Consider the following 24537-nt stretch of genomic DNA (forward strand, 5'->3'; position numbering starts at 1 on the left):
CACATGTGCTCTGAGAGCAGCTGAAATCATGCCTGCTTCAACCTGCACGCATAGATGGATGCTTTTTACAGCTGTACAAACGCAAGAAATATACTGATCACATCAATGACTCCCTGTCCCTTGGAAGGAGTAAAATTTAACTCCAGGTCACAGCAAAAGGCTTTTCTCATCTTTAAACAAGAGACTGACAAGCAGGAGAAAGTGGGTGAAGTCTTGTTTTATTCAGCTGACAAAGTGGCAAATCATTAATGGCAGGGTACAAACAGTATTTTGGTTGGATCACAAGGCCGGTTGGTAAAATGGGGAAACAAAATAGTTACAGAAATCGTAGAGAAGCTTTCTGGAGTCAGTTGTCACGGTAACTCGAACCCAATACAAATACAAGAGGTGGTGAAGTTAAATACAGTGCAAGGAAACAAGACGGTACCTGCGCTTTGATTTCACGCTTCCAGCCCCGGCCAGCAGCTCCGTTTGCCCCCTCAGGAGAGCAGAGGGGTTCTTTCCGGCACGGAATTGCCTCTGAAGCCCCACGGCGGCTCACTGCACTTGGGTTGTTCCCAGCCCCACCGCGCTGGCGTACGCCGTCAGGAGATCCACAATCTGTTTGGTTTCCAGGGTCGTTCGTGCCTCCGTCAGCCAGTCGTGTGCCACGCGCCTCGACTCCCCTCGTAACTGGTTGACAAATTTAGCTGCCAGCTCCAGATCTCCATGTTCAATGCAGTATGAAGCGTAGGACAGTAATTTAAAGGTGTCGAGGTCGTCGGGGCTGAGCTCCGCCGGCGGCTTCAGCTGCTGCGGGTGGAACACAAGCAGCGACTGCAGGTAGGAGAGGAAATATTGATACAAGCTGTTTCGAGTTTCATCGATCATAGCTACTCTTTTTGCCAGTTTTTGGACTGTGTGGAAGCGTGCGCGGAGGGCCTCTTCGCTGTACACGCCCCGCGTCAGGGACTCCGGGGGCAGCGCTGCCGTTAAGGCTTCCGTGAAGGCGTTGTCCGAACAGCTGGCTTTGAGGGCCTTCACCGCGCTCTCCAGGGGTTCGGTGGGACTGTCCCCAGAGGCTGTTTTCATGCAATACTTCAGCGCTTCGACCGAAAGCCACAGCTGATGGGCCTTCCTGGCTTCCTCTTCCGCTACTGCGTGACCTGCAAAACAAGCCAAGAGAAGGGCACTCAGCTGCAGGGCACGCACACAGGATGAGATCGGAACCTAAGCACCAAAATGGAGTTAAATCCACTTGGGATCTGGTCACAAGTGGCACTCCCCAGTGCTCAGTGTCGAGTCCAGTGCTGTCCAGTATCTTTAACATTGATCTGGGTGAGGGGATTGAGCACACCCTTAGCAAATTCACAGGTAACACCGAACTGGGCAGGAGTGTTGATGTGCTTGAGGGTAGGAAGGCTCTCCCGAGGGATCTGGCCACTGCTACAGCCTGGGAAAGAGCAGCTGGAAAGCTGCCTGGAGGAGAGGGACCTGGGGGTGTTGGTTGACAGTGACTGAACATGAGCCAGCAGTGGCCCAGGTGGCCAAGAAGGCCAATGGCATCTCGGCTTGGATCAGAAACAGCGTGACCAGCAGGTCCAGGGAAGTGATTCTGCCCCTGTACTCAGCAGCCCTAGTAAGACCGCTCCTCGAATCCTGTGTTCTGTTTTGGGCCCCTCACTACAAGAAGGACATTGAGAGGCTGGAGCACGTCCAAAGATGGTGAAGTGCTATGAGGAGAAGCTGAGGGAACTGGGGTTGTTTAGCCAAGAGAAGAGGAGGCTGAAGAGAGACCTTATCACTGTCTTCAATTGCCTAAAAGGAGGTTGTAGACAAGTGGGTGTTGGTCTCTTCTCCCAAGTGACAGGATGAGAGGAAATGGCCTCAAGTTGCACCAGGGGAGGTTTATATTGGATATCAGGAAAGATTTCCTCCCTGAAAGGGTTACAGGGACTGGAACAGGCTGCACAGGGAGGTGGCTGCGTCCCCATCCCTGGAGGTGTTTAAAAGATGGGCAGATGAAGTGCTTAGGGATATGGTTTAATAGTGGACAGGTACAGCTGGGCTTTATGATCTAAGGTCTTTTCCAACCTAGTGGTTCTGTGAAAAAATACTCTTAACACCGTGTGTTCAAAAGCAGCCACCCCCTCTGGTGCTTGATCTTAAAGCAAGTCTGTTCTGCCCTTCTGAGTCAGAACAAGCTGGCCTTGGGCTGATGCAGCTGGGATTTGCTGAGCGCTCAGCACTGTGCCAATCCCAAGCCCCTAAGCTCCGCGCCTAAGCCTGGGTTTAGGCACGGAGGTTTGGGCAAGGGGTCTGTGACTTTCATCCTTAAAGCAATGCCAGTTCAGTGCTCACTCTCGACTGCCTGCTCGATTCCCTTCAGCCTGGCGTAGGCAGTGTTTATATCCAACGTGAAGTTGTCGAGCTGCTCCTGAGTAAGGCGTCTGAACTGCATTTCTTGTTCACTGAGTTTCTCCGACAAGTTCTGAAACAGAGCAAGATATAAAACAGCTGTTTCTGGCCTGAAAAATTATATTGAACCTAAAGATATGTTTTGGTGAATCTTTTAGTACATAGTAAATACAACACATTAGTAAGAAGCTGTATTAGGGTGCATTCAATAGTTCATGCATTTGTAATTATCAAAATTCTCTCCTCTAGCAAAAGCTTTTAAGCCAAGTATGACTAAAGCTTACGCAGTCAGGCACTTTATTTCAGCTCAAGATGAGCAGGTGTCCCTTCCCAGCCCGTATTTCAGCCTTCTGGAACAGGACTCTCATCCTGTGAAAGATCTGCTCTGCAAGGGTTCAAATACCCCCTTAATCCTCCTGGGACCCTTTTCCCTTACCTGCTCAAATTCCACCTTTAGCTCCTGCTCCTGGACCTTGAGGACATCCCGCAGGTGGTCTGTGTGGGCAGCCGCCTGCCGCCGGAGCTGTGTCCTCATTTCGCTCTCCATCACCTCTCGGACTTCTTCAACCTGCACCCACACAAGCACTTATTATTACACCACTCATTTTCAGCTGTTTCTGTGATTGTATCATCCCTCAGTGACTACCGAGGGTACATCTTATAGAAGTGGCACCGACAGAGCCTGTGTTTCACCTTAAAAAGTTGTTGAGGTCCATTTTTGTAGCTCACCTCCTCTTAAAGACTTAAAGAACGGCTTTACAGCCTGCAAAGCCAGCGAATGGTGGGCTGACCCCCTCGGCAGTTATCAAAAAATTACATAAAATATACCATAACATGACAAACTGAACATTCTGGTGTTTATAAACCACCTTCCAAACAAAAAGTGCTTCACCTTTTCCCTATGTGCTGTAACACCGAGTTAGGCACAGTCTAACAAAACATCAATATCCCTTGTACCAATCTTAGAATCACAGAATCACCAGGTTGGAAAAGACCCACTGGATCATCAAGTCCAACCATTCCCATCAATTCCTATCTTGTACCCAAAAGCTGCTCCAGGGAGCGCAGGTTAGCACAAGGGGGCACGGTGCAGGTTTATTCAGGAGCAGTTGAGCAAGTTTATAGTTTTCTAGGGTTTTATTTGAAGAGGACAGTGACATTTTCAAGGTTCCATTAAACACAAAGAGGGCGGATCAAAAAACTTCTGAAAAGAGCTCTAAATCGATAACTGTTACTGCAGTGCTTCGAACTAACAGGCTAGAGGTGAAATCCTTAGTTTCCCTCATGTCAATGCAAATATTTGAGCCAATGGCCCATGTTTCATCACGTTTTCAGAGTACACATACACCCAGCAGGAGTACTTGGCACAAGCATCTGCCTGCAATACAGTAACTCAAGAGAACCTCCAGTGCCCAAATTCCTACACCTGTCAGTCACACTTCTCCATGTCTAAAGCAGCATTAAAATCCTGGGTTTTCATAGTCCTTTTGAAAGAAACCAATCTCAAACCACTCATCAAGCATGGAAGAATATGGAGCTACCTTCAGGAGGCACGATGGAAGGACTACATGATTGAGTAGTGGACAGGTACGGTTGGATTCTATGATCTCAAAGGTCTTTTCCAACCTCGCGATTTTGTGATTCTGACCTCGCGATGGCCGTACTGGGGCACGGCTCCCAGGGAAGCCGTCCCAGTGCCAAGCCTGACAATATTCAAGAAGAGTTTGTACAATGCCATCAGACACATGGTGTGGATGTTGGGGTTGTCCTATGCAGGGACAGGAGTTGGATTCAATCTTTCTGGATTCCTTCCAACTCAGATATTCTATGATCTGTTTTGACCCAGGAATCCCATCTCCAATGGCAGACAGGTAGCATCCAAGTCGTTCCCTGTTTTGCTGTATGATGTTGCCACTCTAACTGTGCAGAAGTTTCCTGGCCAGCATCTTCCATGCTTAGCCTGAAGTCCCCTAGCAATGAGAACATCCAAGTTGCTCGCTGTGCCCTTCCTCTAGCTCCTCTACATCCTTCCCGAGCCAGAGATTCAGCCAGGTGCGTTCTACCACTTTACCTTCTTCTCCTGTTCCATTTCAATCTCGCTTTTGTGACGCTCCAGCGCTTTGGCCACGGCTGCCTCAAACGCTTTTTTATCTTCAAGTTTCTGCTTCTCCAGGGCTGACTCGATGTGCTGCTGTTCCCTCACTCGCTGCTCCGCCAGCTCCCTGTTGAGCTGGTCGATGCGACGATGGGCGTGTGCAATGAGAGAGTTCAAGTCGTCTGTCGATAACTGGCCAGCTAGAGGAAACACAGGGTGTTAGGAAGGTCTGTGGGGAGGTTGCCACAGCAGTGCCTGCCCACCTCCCACTCCAGCGCTCCGTGTGGTTGATCAGCGAGCATACGAAAAGCTTTCAAACACTTCAAGCCTGTGCTAATCACAGAATGGTTTGAGTCAGAAGGGACCTTAAAGATCAGCCAGCTCCAGCCCCCCTGTGATGGGCAGGGACACCTCCCGCTGGCTCAGGTTGCCTCATCTAACCTGGATCTTGAGCACTTCCAGAGATGGGGCATCCACAACTTCTTTGGGAAACCTGTGCCAGTGCCTCACCACCCTCACAGGAAAAAAATGTCTTCCTAGTCTCTAATCTAAATCTCCCCTCTTTCAGCTTAAAACCATTCCCCCTCATCCTATCCCTGCACTCCAGATGAAGAGCCCCTCCCCAGCTTTCCTGTAGCCCCCTTTAAGTACTGCCCACCACACCTACAACCAAGTACTTCCTACCTAGGAGAGAAACTCCCTTAGTGTCTTTGAAGTGACTCACAGCTATGATTTACTCCCATATCCATGTCACACTTAGCTAGGAGACAACTGACAACTGTCTACTCCTTCCTTGGTCCTTATGCCACCAGGTATTTTCCCCTGTGACAGCACACAGGGCAGCAGGATCTATGAAACCCTGAGTCTGTACCTTTCAGGTTTGGCTGGAGGTTTAAACTGGATATGGTAAAAAAAAAAAAAATCTTCACTGAAAGGGTTGTCAAGCATTGGAAAGGGCTGCCAAGGGAAGTGGGAGAGTCACCACCCCTGGAGGGATTTAAGAGACATGAAGAATGTGGTGCTGAGGGACGTGGTTTAGTCCTGGGTTGGCACTGCTGGGTTTATTGTTGGACTCAATGATCTTTAAGGTCTTTCCCAACCTAAATGGTTCTGTGATTCTACACCTGTAGCATTTGCAGACTTGACCTGAGAATGGTGCAGGCTCTGTAAAACGCCGCAGCTCAGACTTTTGTACTGACTGCCAAGGCTGCCAGTGAATTAGCCTGTATGGAAAACTAGGGACTACTCGGAACAGCATTTCTACAGGCTCTAAAGCAAATGAAATTCAACAGTCCTTCAGCCATCCCGCAGGTGAGTGCTGGAGAAAGGACTGGTGCAGGAGGGCTCGTGTCCAGCAGGGAAGCTGGCCAGCAGCACTAAGCTCAGCTGTTGAACTTAACACAGTTACAAACAGAACGGGGTTTTACTGCACTCTAGTTTTAAATTGGGTTTCTTTGATAAAACGGTAAGAAATAAATAACAGACAACCTCAGGACCATAGAATTAATCAATGCTTCTAAAATCAACCAAAAAGATTAAATTCAGAGAATCAAGCTAACTTTGGTGACCCAGCTCAGAGCAGCCCTACGTGGCTTTTCAAGCATACCAAGGGCCCAGAGGGTTCAGTGGCATCTGCAGGAGCCGGTGTATCCAGCACCTCTCTCAAGCCTGAAATGGTTTAGGAATGCAACATTTCACCCCTTTGTTGATCCTGCCTGTGATTTGAAGTGATGAACCACACAAACACAAAAAAAAGGACAGAGGGAAGAGGTGACACAGACAAGAGCAGAACAAGTTAGAGGAACTCACCCAAGTCAGTTATCTCTGCAACAGAAAGAGGAGAAGTTGGAAAAGTTAATGCACGTTCACTGCAGCGACTCAGTCATGCAAAAGTAAAACAGGAAACTAAGAGTTTCTTATCTACGGTGACTTAAACATGAGTCTTTAGGAATCAGGAAGAACAGTGTGGTGAGTATAAAAGTCTCTCTGTATTACAGGCAAGATGTAGCCCAAAACATCCCAACCACTAAAATCACCTTCGGAAACCCACAGATCAATGTTTAACCTTAGCCATAGCACAGAATACAAGTCTGAAGCAGGAAAGTGCAACAGGATGCTGGAAATTTCAGTCTGACATTTCTAGGTTCTCACAAATTGGAAGCAGTTGGTGAAGAAAAACTCCCAAGCAGCAGTGAGAGTCACAGACCCCAGCAAGTCAGCCCCGCACATACAGAAGTTGGTCGTGCCAGTATGAAACTGAGTGCTTGGAAGCTACCAGAAGGTTCCCTTTCCTCCCTCAAAAGGGGCAGCAGTCACAAATCCCACGATGTTCTCCCTTTACCCTGCACAAGGAAAGGCAGCTCCATCACCAAGGTACCTAAAATAAAGTTTTTCTTCTAAACTAATACCCAAAGACTGCACATTTAAGGCAGCACAGCAAACTCCACTAATGGCTCATTCATTTAAAAATGTTTTCTCCGCATTCGCTGGGTGGCTGGTTGCTTGGTTCAACAAAACCCGACCATTCAGGGATCTGGTGTATTCATTTAGCTGTGAAAATGATGTTGTGGTCCACATCCCTAAAGCACAAAGTAGCATCAAGAAATGCTTGTATTATGCTTCAGGAGAACTATCAGGCAATATCAACACCACACTTTCTCAAATAGCTTTTATCACATCTAGAAAGAAACCTATTTTAACTGAGAAATAAAATCATGACAGCTCCCTCTGAGCACCGAGGAAAAGCATGGTACGTTTTATGCTAAAACCCTGGCTGGAAACATCTAGGAAATGTTTTTTAGGGAATTATTTTGAACTACAGCAGGGAACAATTACGCCATGGACATACCACGCTGGAGCTCCAGCTTATACAGAATAACACTATGCACACACACTCCACTTTGTGCACCTTTGCTTATCTTTAAAATGAAAGCAGTTAAGGTAAGTAAGGGCTCCTGTGAGGAAGGAGCATGCCATGGGGATCGCTTCGGATGACCTGATTGTTAAGCCATCGTAACTTTATAATGAGTCTGACTCCTTTCCTGCTTTCTTTCTGCACCACTGTGGCGTGTGAACGTTTCCAACGGCTCTAGGTAAACCATTTATTCCTCTAGTAAGACAGGAAGACCCTGACTCTGCTTTTGAATCACATTTCACACTTTTTACTGTTATAAGGAAAGCAGAAAAGAGCTGGAGTTGAAAAACCCAAGCACCTCAAATAAATACGAGCACAGGATATTGTAGATCTTGGTCCAAGAACTGCAGCAGTAATAACATAAAACCCCCTAAGATGCCTCTTTGCTGCTTTTGTGCAGCACTGACTTTTCTTCAAGGTAAGTACTGTGTCAATTTAATTTAGAAATCACACACCGGGGCAGGCAGGGTACAAACAATGAATTCTGCCTTTCCGTGCATCTATCATTTCAGTGATGAACTAGAGAAATGCAGGGAGTTCTTCACTCTGTAAAAAAAGTGCTTTATAAAACCTATAATCACAGAGAGTCAACCAGACAAATACCTGATCAGTGAGCAACAGAGATTTGATCCAAATCTGGAGAGACCAGGCTCTTCCCCTGGAACACCAGGGGAGGGAGGAGACATTTAAACAACTGTATGACATCTTTCATACAAAAGCCTCATTTTGTGAAACGTCCAGCAGAGCACAGGCATTTCCAGCATTGAGTCCTTCATAACACCTGCTTTAGGTTACTTATTTTATTTGTGAGATAATTTTCACTTTAAACCCAGCCAACACCACAGAAATTAGGGTGCTGGGCACTCAGTTCAGTGGCCATAGTTACAGAAATACAAGAAACCAAAGTGACTGGCATGTAACCAGCACGGTGTAACCCTGAAATCAGAGACTTACTTAGCCCTTTCCAGCCAGGCTGTACGTCAGGGGTGATGCTGTCAAGCTCTCGCTGAAACTCTTCTCTAGCTGTAGCCACAAGCTCATGGTATTGAGCTACTATCTTGGCCTCAGATTGTGCTGCCTGAACCTGTACGAATGAAAACACGATTAGTTCCTGTTTCGAGGCAGATATTGAAAAGAGAGCCATATATAATTTAAAGCCGGGCCTGGAGCTAGTGCAGATATTACTAACCTCCAGCCCAAGGAAAGCAAACTCAGCTCAGGGAGAAAAGTGATATCAAACCTCTCGTATACAATAATTAATTGCTGGAACTACCTCAAATCCACTTCTTGTCACACACAGTAACTAGATAGCCAGCCTGTAGCCTAGACAGGACCAAAGGAGCATCTTAATTAACCTTTGAAGATCATAGAATCACCAGGTTGGAAAAGACCCACTGGACCATCGAGTCCAACCATTCCTATCAAACACTAAACCATGCCCCTCAGCACCTCGTCCACCCGTCCCTTAAACACCTCCAGGGAAGGTGACTCAATCACCTCCCTGGGCAGCCTGTTCCAGTACCCCATCACCCTTTCCTTGAAAAGTTTTTTCCTAATGTTCAGCCTAAACCTCCCCTGGCAGAGCTTGAGGCCATTCCCTCTTGTCCTGTCCGCTGTCACTTGGGAGAAAAGGCCAGCACCCTCCTCTCCAGCTCTTTTCCTCTGCTTTCAGCCACTGTACAGGGCTAGAGAACTAATCTTGTAATGGCTTCCCTCTCAGGAAGTTCTGATGTTCCCACTCGAAACACACCTGATCAGCTGTCCAGCAAAGGGAGGTAAATTCTACCTTTTCTTTTATTTCCCAGTCTTCAAAGCTGTAAAGCAATTTACCCACCAAGTCACTGCACACATCGCTCCAGCTCCTTCCTAGCCTCATCCTCTCAGCATCAAAGAAAAAGAATTAAAAATGGCCCTAAGAAAGGGCAGGCACCAATCAAGACTTTCAGGACAGAATTCAAGTTCTTATCACAAAGTTCTCATATTCGCTGGCTGAACATTAGCTACCAGTGTGCCCTGGTGGCCAAAAACACCAACAGGGTCTTGGCTTGTATCAAAAATGGTGTGGCCAGCAGGAGCAAGGGAGTGATTGTGCCCCTAGTTTTGGTGCTGATGAGGCTGCACCTTGAATCCTGTGTTCAGTTTTGGGCCCTCAATACAAGGACACTGAGCTGCGGGAGCGTGTCCAGAGAAGGGGAATGAAGCTGGGGAAGGGTCTGGAGAACCAAGTGTTAAGAAGAGTACCTGAGGGAACTGGGGTTGTTTAGTCTGAAGAAGAGAAGGCTGGGGGGAGATATTATTGCTCTCTACAAATGCCTGAAAGGAGGTTGGTCTCTTTTCCCAAGTAACGAGTGATAGAAAGAGAAGAAATGGCCTCAGAGGTTCAGATTGGATATTAGGAAAAAAATTCTTTACTGAAAGAGTGTAAAGCACTGGAACAGGCTGCCCAGGGAAGTGGGAGAGTCTCCATCCCTCGAGGTGTTCAAAAACATACAGGTGTGACACCTGGGTATGTGGATTTGTAGGAATGGTGGTGTTGGGCTGACGGTTGGACTGGATGATCTTAAGGGGTCTTCTCCAGCCTTAATGATCCTATGACTGTTCACAAGTGTACACGTACGCTCAGACTGAGTATTCCTAAGAAAGGCCAGAATTCACGCTTTGAAAATATTTACCCTGCCACAGAGGATTTGGGAACAGGAGGTCTGCACAAGCTGCCAAGCAATCTTTATTCCAGTTAAAAACAGTCTGTAGAGGCATTACCTTTTTCACAACGTTGTCCAAGTCGTCTATCAGATGATGAAGATTTTCCTCTGCAGCAGTAATGTGAGGTTTGGCTCCTGCAAGCTGAGACTTCTTGGCATTCTCGATTACGCCCTTCGTCTTCTCTAACTCTTCTCTGAAAAGAGAAAAAGCTGCTAATTATAAACATGTACAGGTCTTACAACATCACCCTAAAGAAAGCTCGCGTTATGCAGTTTGTATTTGTAGGAAGAACTACTGGATAACTCTATGGTGCTTCCATCTAGCAGCTCTATGGCTACAATCCAGTAATTAAAGATTACTTTTTTGTACAGCCTGAAACCTCCAGATGTCAGTGTGTCTATTCCATGTAAAATGAGAATTATTTATAATGCAATTATTAAACAAGCTGGAGGAGGAAGATGAAAGCAAGCTCACTGAAAGGAGTTAGTAAAACTAAGTTAATATTAGAAGGTAAATATTTCCATCACTTAAGAGAGTATCAAGGAAGCATTTTAATACAGATGGCTTACCCTTGCAGCTATGTTTGGATATGAGAATGGGAGAGAATTTAGAGGGCTCTCGCTCTCTAAAGACACTTTTTTCTGTAATTAAGAAAGAACAGCTTTCCTCCAGCATAACTGGACATCAAGTAAAAATGTAAAAAGGGTCCCTTTTCCAAATCCATTCAAACCAAGGGAGGTTTCTAATGACCTCTCTGGAATAAGGAACAAGCTTTAAAATAAATAAATAAATAAAAGTGAAAGGTATCCAGCAGAGCAACAGAGAATGAAAGTTAGCACATCTGAGGTTTGTATTAGCTTTGGCTTACTCTCTGAAACCTCAGTTAAACCTCCTAACTATTTTCAATCAGCAAAGCAACTTCAAGCGTGTAACTTAAACAGCAACTGTACAACTTGAAGGATGCTGTTCCCCTCTTCTACCTTCCAAGCCTCAAAAGCATCAAAGAGCTTCCAAATGTATTTCTGTTCTCATTACAAGAGCAACTTTTTTTTGTCACCTTATTTTTGCTGCTACAATCCCTGGAGGATGAGGCTGCACAGCAGGCTCAACACACATCGATGCGGTTCACACAGAACCGTGGGTGACAAGCAGCACTTCAGTTCAGATTTCAAGTTTTCACTAAGCATATTTCTATGAAAAAAAATCTCACCTTAAACACAACTCTGCTGACAGATGAAACTGTCAAACAATGCTGTGAGGTTTAATTTTTGTTACAATTAAAAGCTGGTGATGTTACTGACTTAACACAGAGTGTGCAGTTGTGGAGTCCTTACAATAGGTTTAATATTGACACAATTATTCAAAATAATATTAAAAGGATAATTTATTTTTTTTAATCCTACTTGAACTTACCAACACCATATATAAATACCAAGGAGATAAACAAGCTCTTAAAAAGAAGAACTGGAATGTTTCAGGCTCTGTGGTACAGTGAGGATCACCTGCACAGGTGCCCAAGGGGCACACACTGCAAATTCAATATTCGCTAGCAAATCTCACTTGTTTTGATCTGGCACAAACACATCAGTTTATGAACACTGGTGGCTACAGGCATCCTAGAAACTCACCTGGGGTCTGCCAGCCCTCGCATGGGTGGTGTTAACTTACCACTTGATAAACCTTATATTTAAGCAACTCACTTGGCTTTCAGAAGGGCATCAGCGGCTTCGTCCACTGCTCTCCTCCGGTCCTTCAGCGCATCCTCCAGCGTGCGCCACTGTGATGCCTTTTTCTCCCCAGCAGCCTAAGAAGCACAGATGCCTAATTAGGGTCATCACAGTTGCGAAATAAGAGTTATAAAAAAATAAATGAAAGCTTGTTAAGACTCAGAAGTTGCTACGCTCATTTCACTCAAACCGAGCAGCATTTTTGTGTTTTACCAAGAGCACAGCTGGAAGCTTTACAAGCAATCCTTCCCTTCCAATGTTTTGTTTAATTCTTAAAGTTTTGTTCCACCTGAGCAACAACCATTTGTCCATGCAAAAGGGCTTGTGTGAGGATCACTGTACAGTGTCATTACATTTTGGAACTTCTACACATATTAAAGTACTGTAATATTTAAAAGTTGCTTAATTTCAAAAGTAAACTCTTAAGATACTTGTTTTTCTAACTCCTAAATTAAATCTCATGGGTTTGTTTAGTTGCCCGTATGCCCCTGTTCATTTGATTAATCACTGAATTATATCCAGAGCCAAAGAGGAAGCAGTGGTTACACACCAACTCCAGCATCAGCACACCAAAACCACAAGCTGGTACCATTCATGCATCCCCTACTCATTTCCAGACAAGAAACGGACAGTCCAGCAAGAAGATTTTGGCAAAGGGAACAGTTCAATGGAATTACAGGGTGGACGATATGACACCCTAACTGTATCTAGGTAAAAAGTGGGCTTGGGAACTAAAATACAATGAATTAAAATATATTGATAGTCTTCATGTTGTATTAACTTCAACATTCATTCTTGCAAAAGGGAAAAAAAAGGAGCTGAGGGGGGAAAAAAATTTGAAAGCAAACCCACTGTATTATTCAACTACACTACATTTCAGAAGCGGAAAGATTAGTTAAAACTGTGATAGAAGTAAAGATGTTGAAAGAACAGCTTCCAACTTTAATTGTCACATGAAAAGTTTTACTGAACATAATTAAAAGAAACCACCTGTCCCCATTCATCCAGTTTACCTCAGAGTTGTCCATGGCCTCCTTCAGGATTTGGGAATGGGCATTCACTGCTTGCACAGCAGATTCCTGGGCAGTGATCGCCTGAAGGGTTACACGAGCTGTTGTGCTTAGGGCTCCTTCTAGAGCTGCTGCAAGGGCTGTAAAAAAATGAATTATCTGAATTAAACTATAAAGGAAGGAGCCCTGTAATTGGTAAAATGATACGTTATATCCTCTCATTATATCTACCCCATGCAGCACTACAGGCTCGGGGAAGAGTGGCTGGAAAGCTGCCTGGCAGAGAAGGACCTGGGGGCATTGGTTGACAGTGGCTGAACATGAGCCAGCACTGTGCTCAGGAGGCCAAGAAAGCCAAGAGCATCCTGGCTTGGATCAGAAATAGTGTGGCCAGCAGGACCAGGGAATGATTCTCCCCCTGTACACAGCACTGGTGAGGCCGCACCTCGAATCCTGTGTTCAGTTTTGGGCCCCTCACTACAAGAAGGACATGAAGCGGCCTTGAGAGAAGGGAAACAGAGCTGGTGGAGAGGCTGGAGAACAAGTCTTACGAGGAACAGCTGAGGGAACTGGGGTTGTTTAGCCAGAAGAGGAGACTGAGGGGAGACCTTATCGCTGTCTACAACTGCCTGAAAAGAGGTTGCAGAGAGGTGGGTGTCAGTCTTCTACCAAGTAACAAGTGATAGGATTAGAGGAAATGGCCTCAAGTTGCACCAGGGGAGGTTTATATTGGATATCAGGAAACATTTCTTCACTAAAAGGGTTCTCTGGCACTGGCAGCAGCTGAGCAGGGAGGTTGAGTCACCATCCCTGGGGTGCAGAGGAGGTGCTCAGGGATCTGGTTTAGTAGTGGCCAGGTACATTTGGACATGATCATCTCAAAGGTCTTCTCCAACAAAACAATTTATGTTTCTATGATTCTCTGTGTCTCCTCTCAAAAGGGTCAGTCAGTTTGGGAACCACACTTGTAGCCCACAGCAGAAGAAAGGTTGCCAGAACTTGCTCCTTATTTAGAGGAGTGCCAAGGTGCAAGACTGCACTTACAGCAATAACGCTACTCTGTGGAAGAGCTTTACCCTCTTTCTGCAGGGATGTGCATTTAAATCAACAGGGATTTTCCATCTTCATTTGTTACAATGGTTATTAAGAGGAAACAAATTTTCCTGTCTTTCAAAAGGAAGATATATTCCAAATGCAGCTACTCTTCCCAGTCAAGAAGGCGGTGGACTCAACTACCTATTCCTATTGGTGAAGAAGCATAAATGAGCTATAAATTATTCAAGCAAGAATCAAACCAGAATGTTAATTAGAGTGAGAAACATCTGCCTTTCTGGAGTCAGACATTTATCTCCCAGTAGCAGGGTAAGAAAATCCACCCTTCCAACAAACGCTCCTCTGAATGTTTTCAGTGGAACATCACAACTTCTTTGCCTGCAAACCAGTCCTCGTACAAAGCAGACATCGTGCGCCAACCTTCCTTTTTCTGTTTGTGTTGTTCTCTCACACCACCCAGTTCTCAACAGAAGCAAGCGTCAGCAGACCACAACCACCGTGTCCACTCCAAGCCTGTTAAGTCCAGGCTTGTGCATCTTCTCATCCCTCATGTACAACAACAGCCCGAGGCTCAGAGTTTGGCTGAGGACCAAAGTGCTCTGAGGAAAGTCTGACTGTGGCTGACGCATCTGCCAGGATCCCATTTCATGTGCATGGAGGCCAGTCAGGTTGGATCAGACACAGACACAGTACAGAGGAGCTCAAAACGTGCCAGAAAACAGCTGAACAATGCGGTTCAGATGCTTCTCTTTGGAAAGGATTTTTTTCTTAATGAGGAATGAGTGATGCGGGACTTTCAGCAGGAGAAAGCAGTCACTAAATGCTGACATTTGTTTGTAAATCCCTATGTAGGGGCTAGTGAATACGCACATAAAGATGATTTGTGCCATACGTCTGGGAAGAAATCACTTCTTTATTTGCATTTTTATTTGTTTAGACAGAATTTCTTTACAGTTATTTCAAACCCAGACTCGGCTGTGCAAGCACAGGTGGAAAGTATTGATTTTAGTGCAGAGAGTATAAAGGGCCTCTTCCACCACCAGTCCTTTCCAAGCACTAAGAGAACACTAAAATAAAAAGGAACAGCAGGCTGAAGCACATCCAAAATGCATCCTCAGTGCTGCTAAACTCCCTTGCAAGTCTATTTGCACTGGGTGCACCCACATAACAGTAAACCTTCACTTTAAATGGTTTCTATTCTGCTTCTTTGTATGTAGTCAATGCCTCCAGCCTACCCACCCCAGAGACTCCTTCCCTCCCCACAGGTTTACAGAGCCAGTGACATCAGCCGTTCTCGTGCTGCCCCAACTCAGACGCCACCCTTCAACACCCATCCGTTTCTCCAAGAGGCTGGTCTCCCCCCCATCTTCATCAACACCAGCTGAAGGACAATACAGAAGCTTTCTAACACTGCAAACAACCTGCCACTTGAGCTTTCAGAAGCTATGGAGGTAGCTGGCATCAGATTGCCTGGACATACGAGACAGGAAAACGCATTCTACCAAAAAATTTGTTTTTCTGGCTTCCCCTGAGGCAAATCAGAAAAGGATCCAAAACTCCTGATTCAAACAATCGTGCTGTAGCCCAATCAAGACCAAACAACAACCCAGAAGCATTTAAAATCTAATAAGCCAAGTGGGAGGTGAGAGGGAAAGAAAAGCTCATTGTTTTGGGCAAGACATAAGGTGGACGTGAGTTTTTGGGACAAGGGGAAAAGCAGCACTACAGCTGGATTAATTGGTCTGCCCGAGTTACAACCCAAGGAATTGTAATTCCCACCTCAGACCCTACAGGAAACTTCACAGCGCCCTGACGCAGCTCTGCCAGCAAGAACCTGGGGATCCCAGCAGACGGTAGGCTGAACACGGGCCAAGAGCACGCTCCGGCACCGCGGAGTCCTGACCGGAACAGGGGCACCCTAAACAGGAGCACATCCCACAGATCAAGGGAAGGAATGATTTCTGTCTAACTGGCACTTAGGATACTACACCTAGAATACACACAGCGCCTCATTTGGAGAGCCTCGGGATAAGAAAGGAACGAACAAACTAGGGAGCAAATGCGGAAAGGATGCTAAGGTGGTGAGGGGATGGGATGTGACCCAGAGGAGAGTCTGAGGGTGCCGGGCTTGTTCTGGCCTAAGGGGTATCTTGGGTAACGCCTTCCACATCTACTAGAGTGCTGCAGAAGAGACTGAACCAGACTTCTTGGAAGTGCCCAAAGAAAGGGCAAGAGGCAACAGATCCAAGTGCCAACAAGAGAAATTAATTGGATGTAACAACTCCTCCATCCTAGGGAGCAATAGCAAAGCTGCTCAGAGGTGGAACGATCTCTATCTTGGGAGAGCTTCAGACCTCCAGGGCAGAAGGCCCTGAGCAACCTGCCCAAACTCTCCAAGCAGGGGGAGGACTAGAGGCCTTGGAGGCCTATTCCAACACAACATTTTCCATCATTCTTTCTGGATTCTAAGAATCCATTAATTCTTAGTGGGTGGAAGAAGCTTTAGCACCACTTGTTCTGCCAGCATAGCACAGGGACAATAGTAAAGAGGAACTCTAAAGTCAATATAGTTCAACAATTCCTCTCTCCTGTATAACACGCAGGAAAAACTATCCACATGGACATACCTGCTACCTTCTCTTGCTCTTCTTTGTCTTGCTGGGCAAGCCGAGCTGCAACTTCTTCTGGTGACCGTTCTTTTATAGCATGGGAACCTTCATGTTCTTTACCTATTCAAAAGTAAAGAGAGTTAACCTCTTTCAGCAGGGAGTCCCAGTTAGTACATGGATTACTTGTAGGGAAGTAACTTTCTTTTCAAAACTGGCTTTTATAGTCAGTATCACCTTATAAACCTGACCTCTGCATGAAGCCATGCTGAAAATACCTCAAGCTTTTTTATACCAGTAACTACAAAGGCCAGTCTCAAACCTTCTTCAAATTAAAAATAGTAGCATGGATACCTCACATGCATCTGTAGATATTATGTTGCCTAGGTACAAAGATATACAACATCCAGAAGTGAAAGGCAAAACAAGAACTACAAAACATTCATGGAGCCAAGTTTAAATTTGAAGTGAGTATCTGTTCTTATTCAGTTCTCCCTTTGGCAGGCTTGGAGAATCCAGCTGAAGTAAAGAAAGATTAGGGAGGGAAAGAGTAGAGTTAACAACAGTGAACAATTAACATCCTCTATTCCCTAGCCTAAGGCTACTCAAAATGCCTGTAAGAGTGAGCATTGACCCAAATAATTCTCCCAAGACCAACAGCAAGTCTGCATCTGAGCTGAGCAGAGAGCCCAGACCCCTCAGACTAATACTGCAACAAAAACCATCAGGCTACCTTTCAATAATGCTGATGCTCACTGGGAAGAATGGATTTACTTACTGCTGGCATACATTTTCTGAAATACATTCACATAAATGAATACAATCTCATCTGAAAGAGACCTATCATACAGAGGCCAGTGTTTCTCGTCGAGTTAAACAACAAAAGCAGTTTCTCCACTCGTCCCTGAGCAGACGTGCTTTTCTGAACAGCAACCAGAAAGTCACAAAGAGCAGAGGCAAAATGGACTGTTTAAGTTCCAGCTCAGCACAAAGGCAGTCTTTCCTCTTGTGTTCATGCCTATAACTGACCCAGGCATCAATCTCACCTTCTTAGTGTGTTAAAAATCTATTAACAGATGATGGAAGCTCTCTTCCGCAAAAGGCACAAAGATTCACACCTTTAAAACTGACCCATACCCACACAAATGTAAGAATTTATGCACTCAATGCTATGGGATTTTGTTTTTCTCCATTGTGTTCATATGATCTTTCTCACCTTCTTCAGTCTGTATCCCTGGAGCTGGCACGGACACAGCTACACCTGTGGCAGAGATGATCTGTGCTGCAGCCTTGCCTGCTGTGAAGTACAGTTGTAGCATGAAACAAGTTATTCTATATGAGTTATACTGTAAGAACAGGGATACAAAATATAATTTCTTTCCTCTGTAGAAACATATCATTTGGACACGGACATATATTAAAAAAAAAATTCCTGGACAAATAGCAACTAGTTACTACATACACACTCACAGAGCCATGAGAGGGAAATGTAAAAAGATGTCACAACCACTCCTCTCTGAACCAATTCCATTTGATCTGGCTTTACAGTACATCAGTAATTATTCAAACAAAGAAGAGGACGTAATCGGTCTCAGAGTGCAGCACCCAAAGTGCTCTTCCTGCTGAGTCTCATACCTAAACTGTGCAGGACAGTCATTGTTTGTGCTGGATCCCAAATATTCTAGAAGGTAAATAAATTTCAAGGAAAAATAATAGCTAAAATAAAAAAGCTAAAGCCATTTTAGACAAATTATCTCAAGATTTAAAATATAAATATAATGTTATTTCTAAGGAATTATTACGTACTTATCTTCAACCACTCCATTGGACTATTTTAAGCTACCCTAGTATGCAAGATCATTAAGTCTTTTACAGCATATCATGTGCAGAGAAGTGAAGTTACCTTCTTTTTCTTCTGAAGGAGCAGCAGGTTCAGGTTTGCTCATCTGGGATTTGCTACTGGGCTGTTTAGACTCTTTCATCACTTCTGCTACAGATGAGATCTTCAGTGGACCTTGCTGGATCTTGAAAAATCACAAGATGACAATGGGAAACGTTCAAGCAGCACTGTTACACACCACAAACTGGTACCTCAGTTCTTTATTTAAGAATTCTTAAAATTCTTAAGTTCTTGCACACAGCAAAACTAATCAGAACTTGAAAACCACGAGCAGGTGCTCCCTTTAAAACAAGAATTAAAATGGAAGGGTGGAAGCAAATGGGAAACACTTACTGGTTTCTTTGGCGTCGGAACAGTGTAAGGTGCCGGACCAAGTGCTATCTCAAAGAGCTTATCGGAGTAGGGAACAGCCTTCTCCACACTCTCCCGGAACTGCGTATCATAGCTGGCGTACAGGACGGTTCCACCTACTCCTCCACCCACAAACAGGACACTGGCACCAATGATTTTGCCTACGGAAACACTACGGGGGGGAAGAGGAGTGAAAGTTCAGTAAATGGAGTTATGTAACAAACATCAAACAGTTTGAGTTCTTAGCTTCCAGCTGAGGACAACCACTCCACTCCAGACGCTTGCCAAGAAACCTAGCGCCCACTGTAAACCACTTTCAACTTTTCAATTCCCTACTACCTACACAAAATTAAGGTGGGAACCCCCTTCTTATAAACGACCACCTTGATTAACTTCATTTAAATCTGATTGAATCAAATGAGGAAAGCACAGAACCAGAAGAATAAAACATATTCAACAGAAAAATCCCACCACCGCTGATCTGCTCTAAGGTGAAATTAAAGAGCAAATTCCCTCTTGGTCAACGCAATGGAAGAAGCAATTCCACCCCTCCAAAACTCTCCACATACCCAGACTCTCCCGAGGAGGTAGCATATCCACGGTACAGTCGTAATGGACGGAGTGACGCTCTCCCACACCGGCTATTCTGCAAGGGATGGAGGAGGTGAGAGTTAAGCAGTGAGCACATTTAAAACTCTTCAAGAGCAGCACCCACCCCGTTTGCTCCACCGCCACATCTTGCACGCCTTCTGAAGGAAGGCAGCCAGCATTAGAGCAGTCACGTTGGATTCTGTTTTCCCAGAACAAAGAGCTTTCTCACGTGCAGCTTGCAAGCAAAGGGCTTTATAAGAAGTATCAGGCATTTTGAAAAATGAGAAAAAAACCTAAACACCTATCCCAGCTTATTTCTGCTTTATTTTGCCTATTTGTGTTCCCCATCTCCAGCCTGGCAGTACAACAAGACTAGTCCACATTCTCCTCAACTATCACAGAGGCTGGAAAAGATCTCCAAGATCATCTAGTCCAACCATCAACACAACACCACAGCACCTACTAAACCATGTCTCCAAATGCCATGTCTATACATTTCTTTAAACAGCTCCACAGACGGTGACTCCAGCACTTCCCTGGTCAGCTTATTCCAATGCTTGACCCCTCTTTCAGTAAAGAAATTTTTCTTAATATCCAATCTAAATCTCCCCTGGCAGAACTTGAGGCCATGTCCTCCTGCCCCATCATTTGTCATTTGGGAGAAAAGACCAACATCTTCCTCACTACAACTTCCTAGAACAGCTCGGCTGCCAGCAGCATAGAAAACAACAGCTGTTTAAATACTTAAAACTATTAAAGCCTATATTTAATATTTAGATCTATCTTTATTTCTGAAGACATACAAGCAGTTCGTGAGCTCCCAAACTAAGACTTCCTCTTCAAAAGGAACAGCACACATTTTCCAGACAAGCATTAGATTATAATATAAATGAAATTACTATGTGAAGAGTGATATTTCGTCATCTTCTAGTTAACAAAACCCACACTACCCAAGATTTTTATCTCCTCTTTTATATTTTAGCTGAAAATTAAGATTTACCAGAAAGACTGGCGAAGCCACTCTAGCCTACGAAATCATAGAACAGTTTGAGTTGGAAAGGATCTTAAAGACCATCCAGTTCCAACCCCCCTGCCATGGGACACCTCCCACTGGATCAAGCTGCTCAAAGCCCCATCCAACCTGACCTTGAACACCTCCAGGGATGGGGCAGCCACAGCTACTCTAGGCAAAAGAAGTAAAATCACCGTCCTCCTCAGGACTTTCCCCACCACCACGTGGCTTGCTAAGAGAACCCAGGGGAAACCAGTGTATGAGACACAAAGAACTTTTCCCACAGCTGAGATGCTTTGACCAACTAGGAAATGTTTCATTAAAAATAAAAGAAAGCCAGGAGATGCTTCCCTACAACAGAGCCCCAGAGGAGCAGTTTCTCTATTTCCTTTACCGTACAGCAGTGGGTAACAAGGACACATCTTGTGGTTGAGCTCCCATCCTAGCCCAACAACGCAGAGAGGAAAGGCAGGAACACCAAATTCTTAATCTTTCCAGAAAGGCAGCCAAAACATTTTGTAATTATTACAGTAACAGGAGCGCGTGTACAGCAACAGGAAACAGTCTCCTCTTACCCCTGAGACCTTCACAAGTCCTCACTGTGCTCCATGACCGATTTTCTGGTTTACAATGGATAGAGCAGATGACAAAATAACAAATGTGTTCTGTAATGTTTTTGATTATTAGATTTGATCCCCCCAGAAGCACAAACCGACGCTTCACCAGTCCTCTCAAATGGAACTTCATCAATAAAAGCCTCTTAAAACTATTTTGTAAACAACTGCTGGCCATGCCACTGAGTCTCAACTGGTCCCTCTTACATGAAGCATGGGATGAGCAAAATATTTGAGCATTATGAGTACAGCTTAACCCAGTAAAATGTGGGGATCAGGGTAAAAATGTTATTTTCATAGAATCACAGAATGATCTGGCGTGAAAGGGACCTTAAAGAACACAGAGTTCCAACTCCCTGCCATGGGCAGAGACATCTCTCACTGGATCAGGTTGCTCAAAGCCCCATCCAGCCTGGCCTTGAACACCTCCAGGGATAGGGCATCCATGACTTCTCTGGACAACCTGTGCCAGGGCCTCACCACCTACACAGGAAACAACTTCTTCCTATTCTCTAATCTAAATCTTCCCTCTTTCACCTTAAAACTGTTCCCCCTCATCCTAACCCTGCACTCTCTGATAAAGGGCCCTTCCCCAGCTTTCCTGGAGGCCCCCTTACTGTAAGGCTGCTATAAATACTTGAGCATTACGTGTATAACCCAACCCAATAAAACAAAGAGGGTAAAAATGTTAATTCTCTACTGATCCATTCCATTTCAGTCCCTCCCAACACTCAGGGTTTACTGTATTTACCCTAATGCTGACCCAGAAGGGCTCTTTGGAGCTCCTTGGACAACTGCAAATTTTTAACCTGTAGCGGGATGTCTTAACATCACAAATCAGAAGCAGAGTTGCCTCGCTACTCCCTTCCATAGAACACCCATGTAAAAAAGGGTTTATTTCCATTCTGCCCCCCAGGCACAGCCAGATGGAACATGCTGGTCTCACCACGTTGGTGCCCCTTCCAGGCCAGACAGCAGCATCTGCCCAACAACCTCTTAACAGCCAAAGCTTGCTTCCACTACTGGAATTTTCACTACTTGTGGGAAAATTACCAAGTATTATCTCAGATCAAGTCAGCACCCCTTGATCAGAGTCTACGATTCTGCAGCTTGGGCAAAAAAAAGCACCATAATCAAAACATTTGTTTCTTCCAGTTTCTGGCTCTTTTGCCATCCAAAAAGAAACAAGCTTTAGTGGCCCACAAGAACAGCAACAGTCTTTACCTGTCTATACTACAGCATGTCACAAAGTTGTCCCACAGTGTGAAGAAACAGAAACAAAACATATAAAAAACCTATTTCTTTGCATGCAGTTTCTGCGGTCTAAACTAAATCTCTGCCGTATTCCGTCTTATCAGGAAACACAAGTAGGGAGAAAGGAAAAATAAAAGTTACTTTTTGGGGTTGAGACGACAAATCACACCAAGTGCTGAGGCACCTTTGCGTTTGTATGGGTCTTCCCATACAAACCTGGACCCTGGACCAGGGACTTCCCCTGGACCCAGCAGGTCCAGGGAGGTTATTCTCCCTCTGTACTCGGGACTGGTGAGACCGCAACTCGAATTCTGTGTTCAGTTCTGGGCCCCTCACCACAAGAAGGATGTTGAGGCTCTGGAGCGAGTCCAGAGAAGAGCAATGAAGCTGGTGAGGGGGCTGGAGAACAGGTCTTATGAGGAGCGGCTGAGAGAGCTGGGGTTGTTTAGCCTGGAGAAGAGGAGGCTGAGGGGAGACCTCATTGCTCTCTACAACTACCTGAAAGGAGGTTGTAGAGAGGAGGGTGCTGGCCTCTTCTCCCAAGTGACAGGGGACAGGACAAGAGGGAATGGCCTCAAGCTCCGCCAGGGGAGGTTTAGGCTGGACATTAGGAAAAAATTTTTCACAGAAAGGGTCATTGGGCACTGGAACAGGCTGGCCAGGGAGGGGGTTGAGTCACCTTCCCTGGAGGTGTTTAAGGCACGCGTGGACGAGGTGCTGAGGGACATGGTTTAGTGTTTGATAGGAATGGTTGGACTCGATGATCCGGTGGGTCTCTTCCAACCTGGTTATTCTATGATTCTATGATTCCATGAAACTTTTCCAGACAGAAGGCAGGCTCCCGAGCTGCAAAGCACAGCACTGGCTTTTCCATTCCAGGCACTCTTTTAAAGACAGAACACATGCCCTGCACAATAACCATCGGCGGGAGCCTGCTCGCTGTCTCCTCCACTCCCAGCTCAAGTTTTCCACAGGCTGGCAAACCCAGAGTCTTATTCCAGTGGGCATCAAATGACCTGGCCCGGAGAACTCTGCAGCCTTATAGGAAGGCTGAGGAGACGCCAGGTGCCGCAGTGGAGGCTGCTGGCTCTGGAGCGGGTCCTGCCAGCTGAGGGCTGAACTGTGTGAAGGGAGAGCGAGGGAACAGAGCCCAGAGAAGGGCTGGGAGGCGCAGGGGCGAGGCAAGGTCATGTCCTTCCCCACTGCTGAGCGGACCCTACAGCCCTGCTGCTGAGAGACGGCTCCTCACACGCCACGGTCGAGCCTTCCAGCCCCTCAGGGCAGCGGGCAGAGCTCCCGGCGCTGCCTCAAGGCCAGGACGGGCGGGACAGGTAGCAGCAGGCCCAACGCATGGCCCCCGTGGAGACTACAACTCCCGGCATGCAGCGCAGCGCACCCCGTCCCCTAGAGCCACCACCCCCTCAGGGGACATGGTAGACTACAACTCCCAGCGTGCAGCGCGGCACACCCTGCTCCCTAGCCGATCACCCGGTAGTGGACTACAACTCCCAGCATGCGGTGCGGTGCACACCGCTCCCTATAGTCGACCACCCGGCAGTGGACTACAGCTCCCGGCACGCAGCGCGTCCGCACCCTCCCGCCCAGCAGCAGACTACAAGAACCGGCGTGCCTTGCGGCGGCGCGCCCCCTCCGCCCCGCGCTGGGTTCGCGCGGTGCACGCCGGGATTCGTAGTACGCCCGCCCCGCCAGCTGACAGCCCCGGCACCCGCCCGCCAAAGCCGAGCGGCCAATCCCGGCCCGCGCCCGCCGAGTCATTCAGAGAGGACCGAGCCACGCTTAGAGGACGCGCCGCGCTTCGCACCCCCCTCCGCCTCGCGCCGGCTCCGCTCGCCCCCCGCCAGCCGGCCCGGCCCAGTCCGGTCCCTGCCGGTCGCCACCGACGCGGGTAGCGAAGAACGGCCGGCAGGGCTCCCCCGCCGCCCCGCTCACCTGTGCGGCCGCGGCGAGCCCCGCTCGGCGGCACGCCCGCAGCATGGCCTCGGAGCCGGTGCGGCCGCGGGCAGCGCCGTGCGCGGTCACTCCCTGCGCCGCCCGCCTCCGCCCCCGTCACCGCCCGTCCGGCGGGGCGCGCGTGCGCGGGGCCTCCCGGGCTTCCGGTCCGCCGGGGGACTTCCGGCCCGCGGGAAGCGACGGGCGGCGCGGCCAATCGCAGCGGGAGGCGCGCGCCGTGCGCAAACAGCGCCTCCCAGCTCCCGCGCGCCCCCTGCCGGGGAGCCCCGGAACCCCTCGGTTGGGCAGCGCCTTCCAGCCCATGGAGCCCATCGAACCCATGGAGCCCATCCAGCCCAT

General features: G+C 46.8%; 1 protein-coding gene across 3 annotated transcripts; it reads right to left on the reverse strand.

Annotated features, from left to right (window-relative positions):
• Window positions 1–198: 198 nt before the first annotated feature.
• Window positions 199–24292, reverse strand: IMMT (inner membrane mitochondrial protein). 3 transcript variants are annotated; one of them, XM_069856511.1, is made up of 15 exons: window positions 24178–24292; window positions 19326–19402; window positions 18739–18928; window positions 18409–18529; window positions 17722–17799; window positions 16527–16628; window positions 12850–12986; window positions 11810–11913; window positions 10167–10302; window positions 8361–8490; window positions 6302–6316; window positions 4469–4692; window positions 2834–2965; window positions 2341–2470; window positions 199–1145 (listed from the first exon to the last, which is right to left on the reverse strand). In XM_069856511.1, the coding sequence occupies exons 1-15, from the start codon at window positions 24220–24222 to the stop codon at window positions 538–540; spliced, it is 2229 nt and encodes a 742-aa protein (XP_069712612.1). In that variant the 5' UTR covers window positions 24223–24292; the 3' UTR covers window positions 199–537. The 3 variants fall into 3 exon arrangements, with proteins under 3 accessions (XP_069712612.1, XP_069712611.1, XP_069712613.1); XM_069856510.1 differs by having other exon boundaries at window positions 17722–17802; XM_069856512.1 differs by lacking the exon at window positions 6302–6316 and having other exon boundaries at window positions 17722–17802.
• Between the last annotated feature and the right edge of the window lie 245 nt (window positions 24293–24537).

This window comes from Phaenicophaeus curvirostris, chromosome 4, assembly GCF_032191515.1.
Source record: "Phaenicophaeus curvirostris isolate KB17595 chromosome 4, BPBGC_Pcur_1.0, whole genome shotgun sequence".
Classification (NCBI taxonomy): Eukaryota; Metazoa; Chordata; class Aves; order Cuculiformes; family Cuculidae; genus Phaenicophaeus; species Phaenicophaeus curvirostris.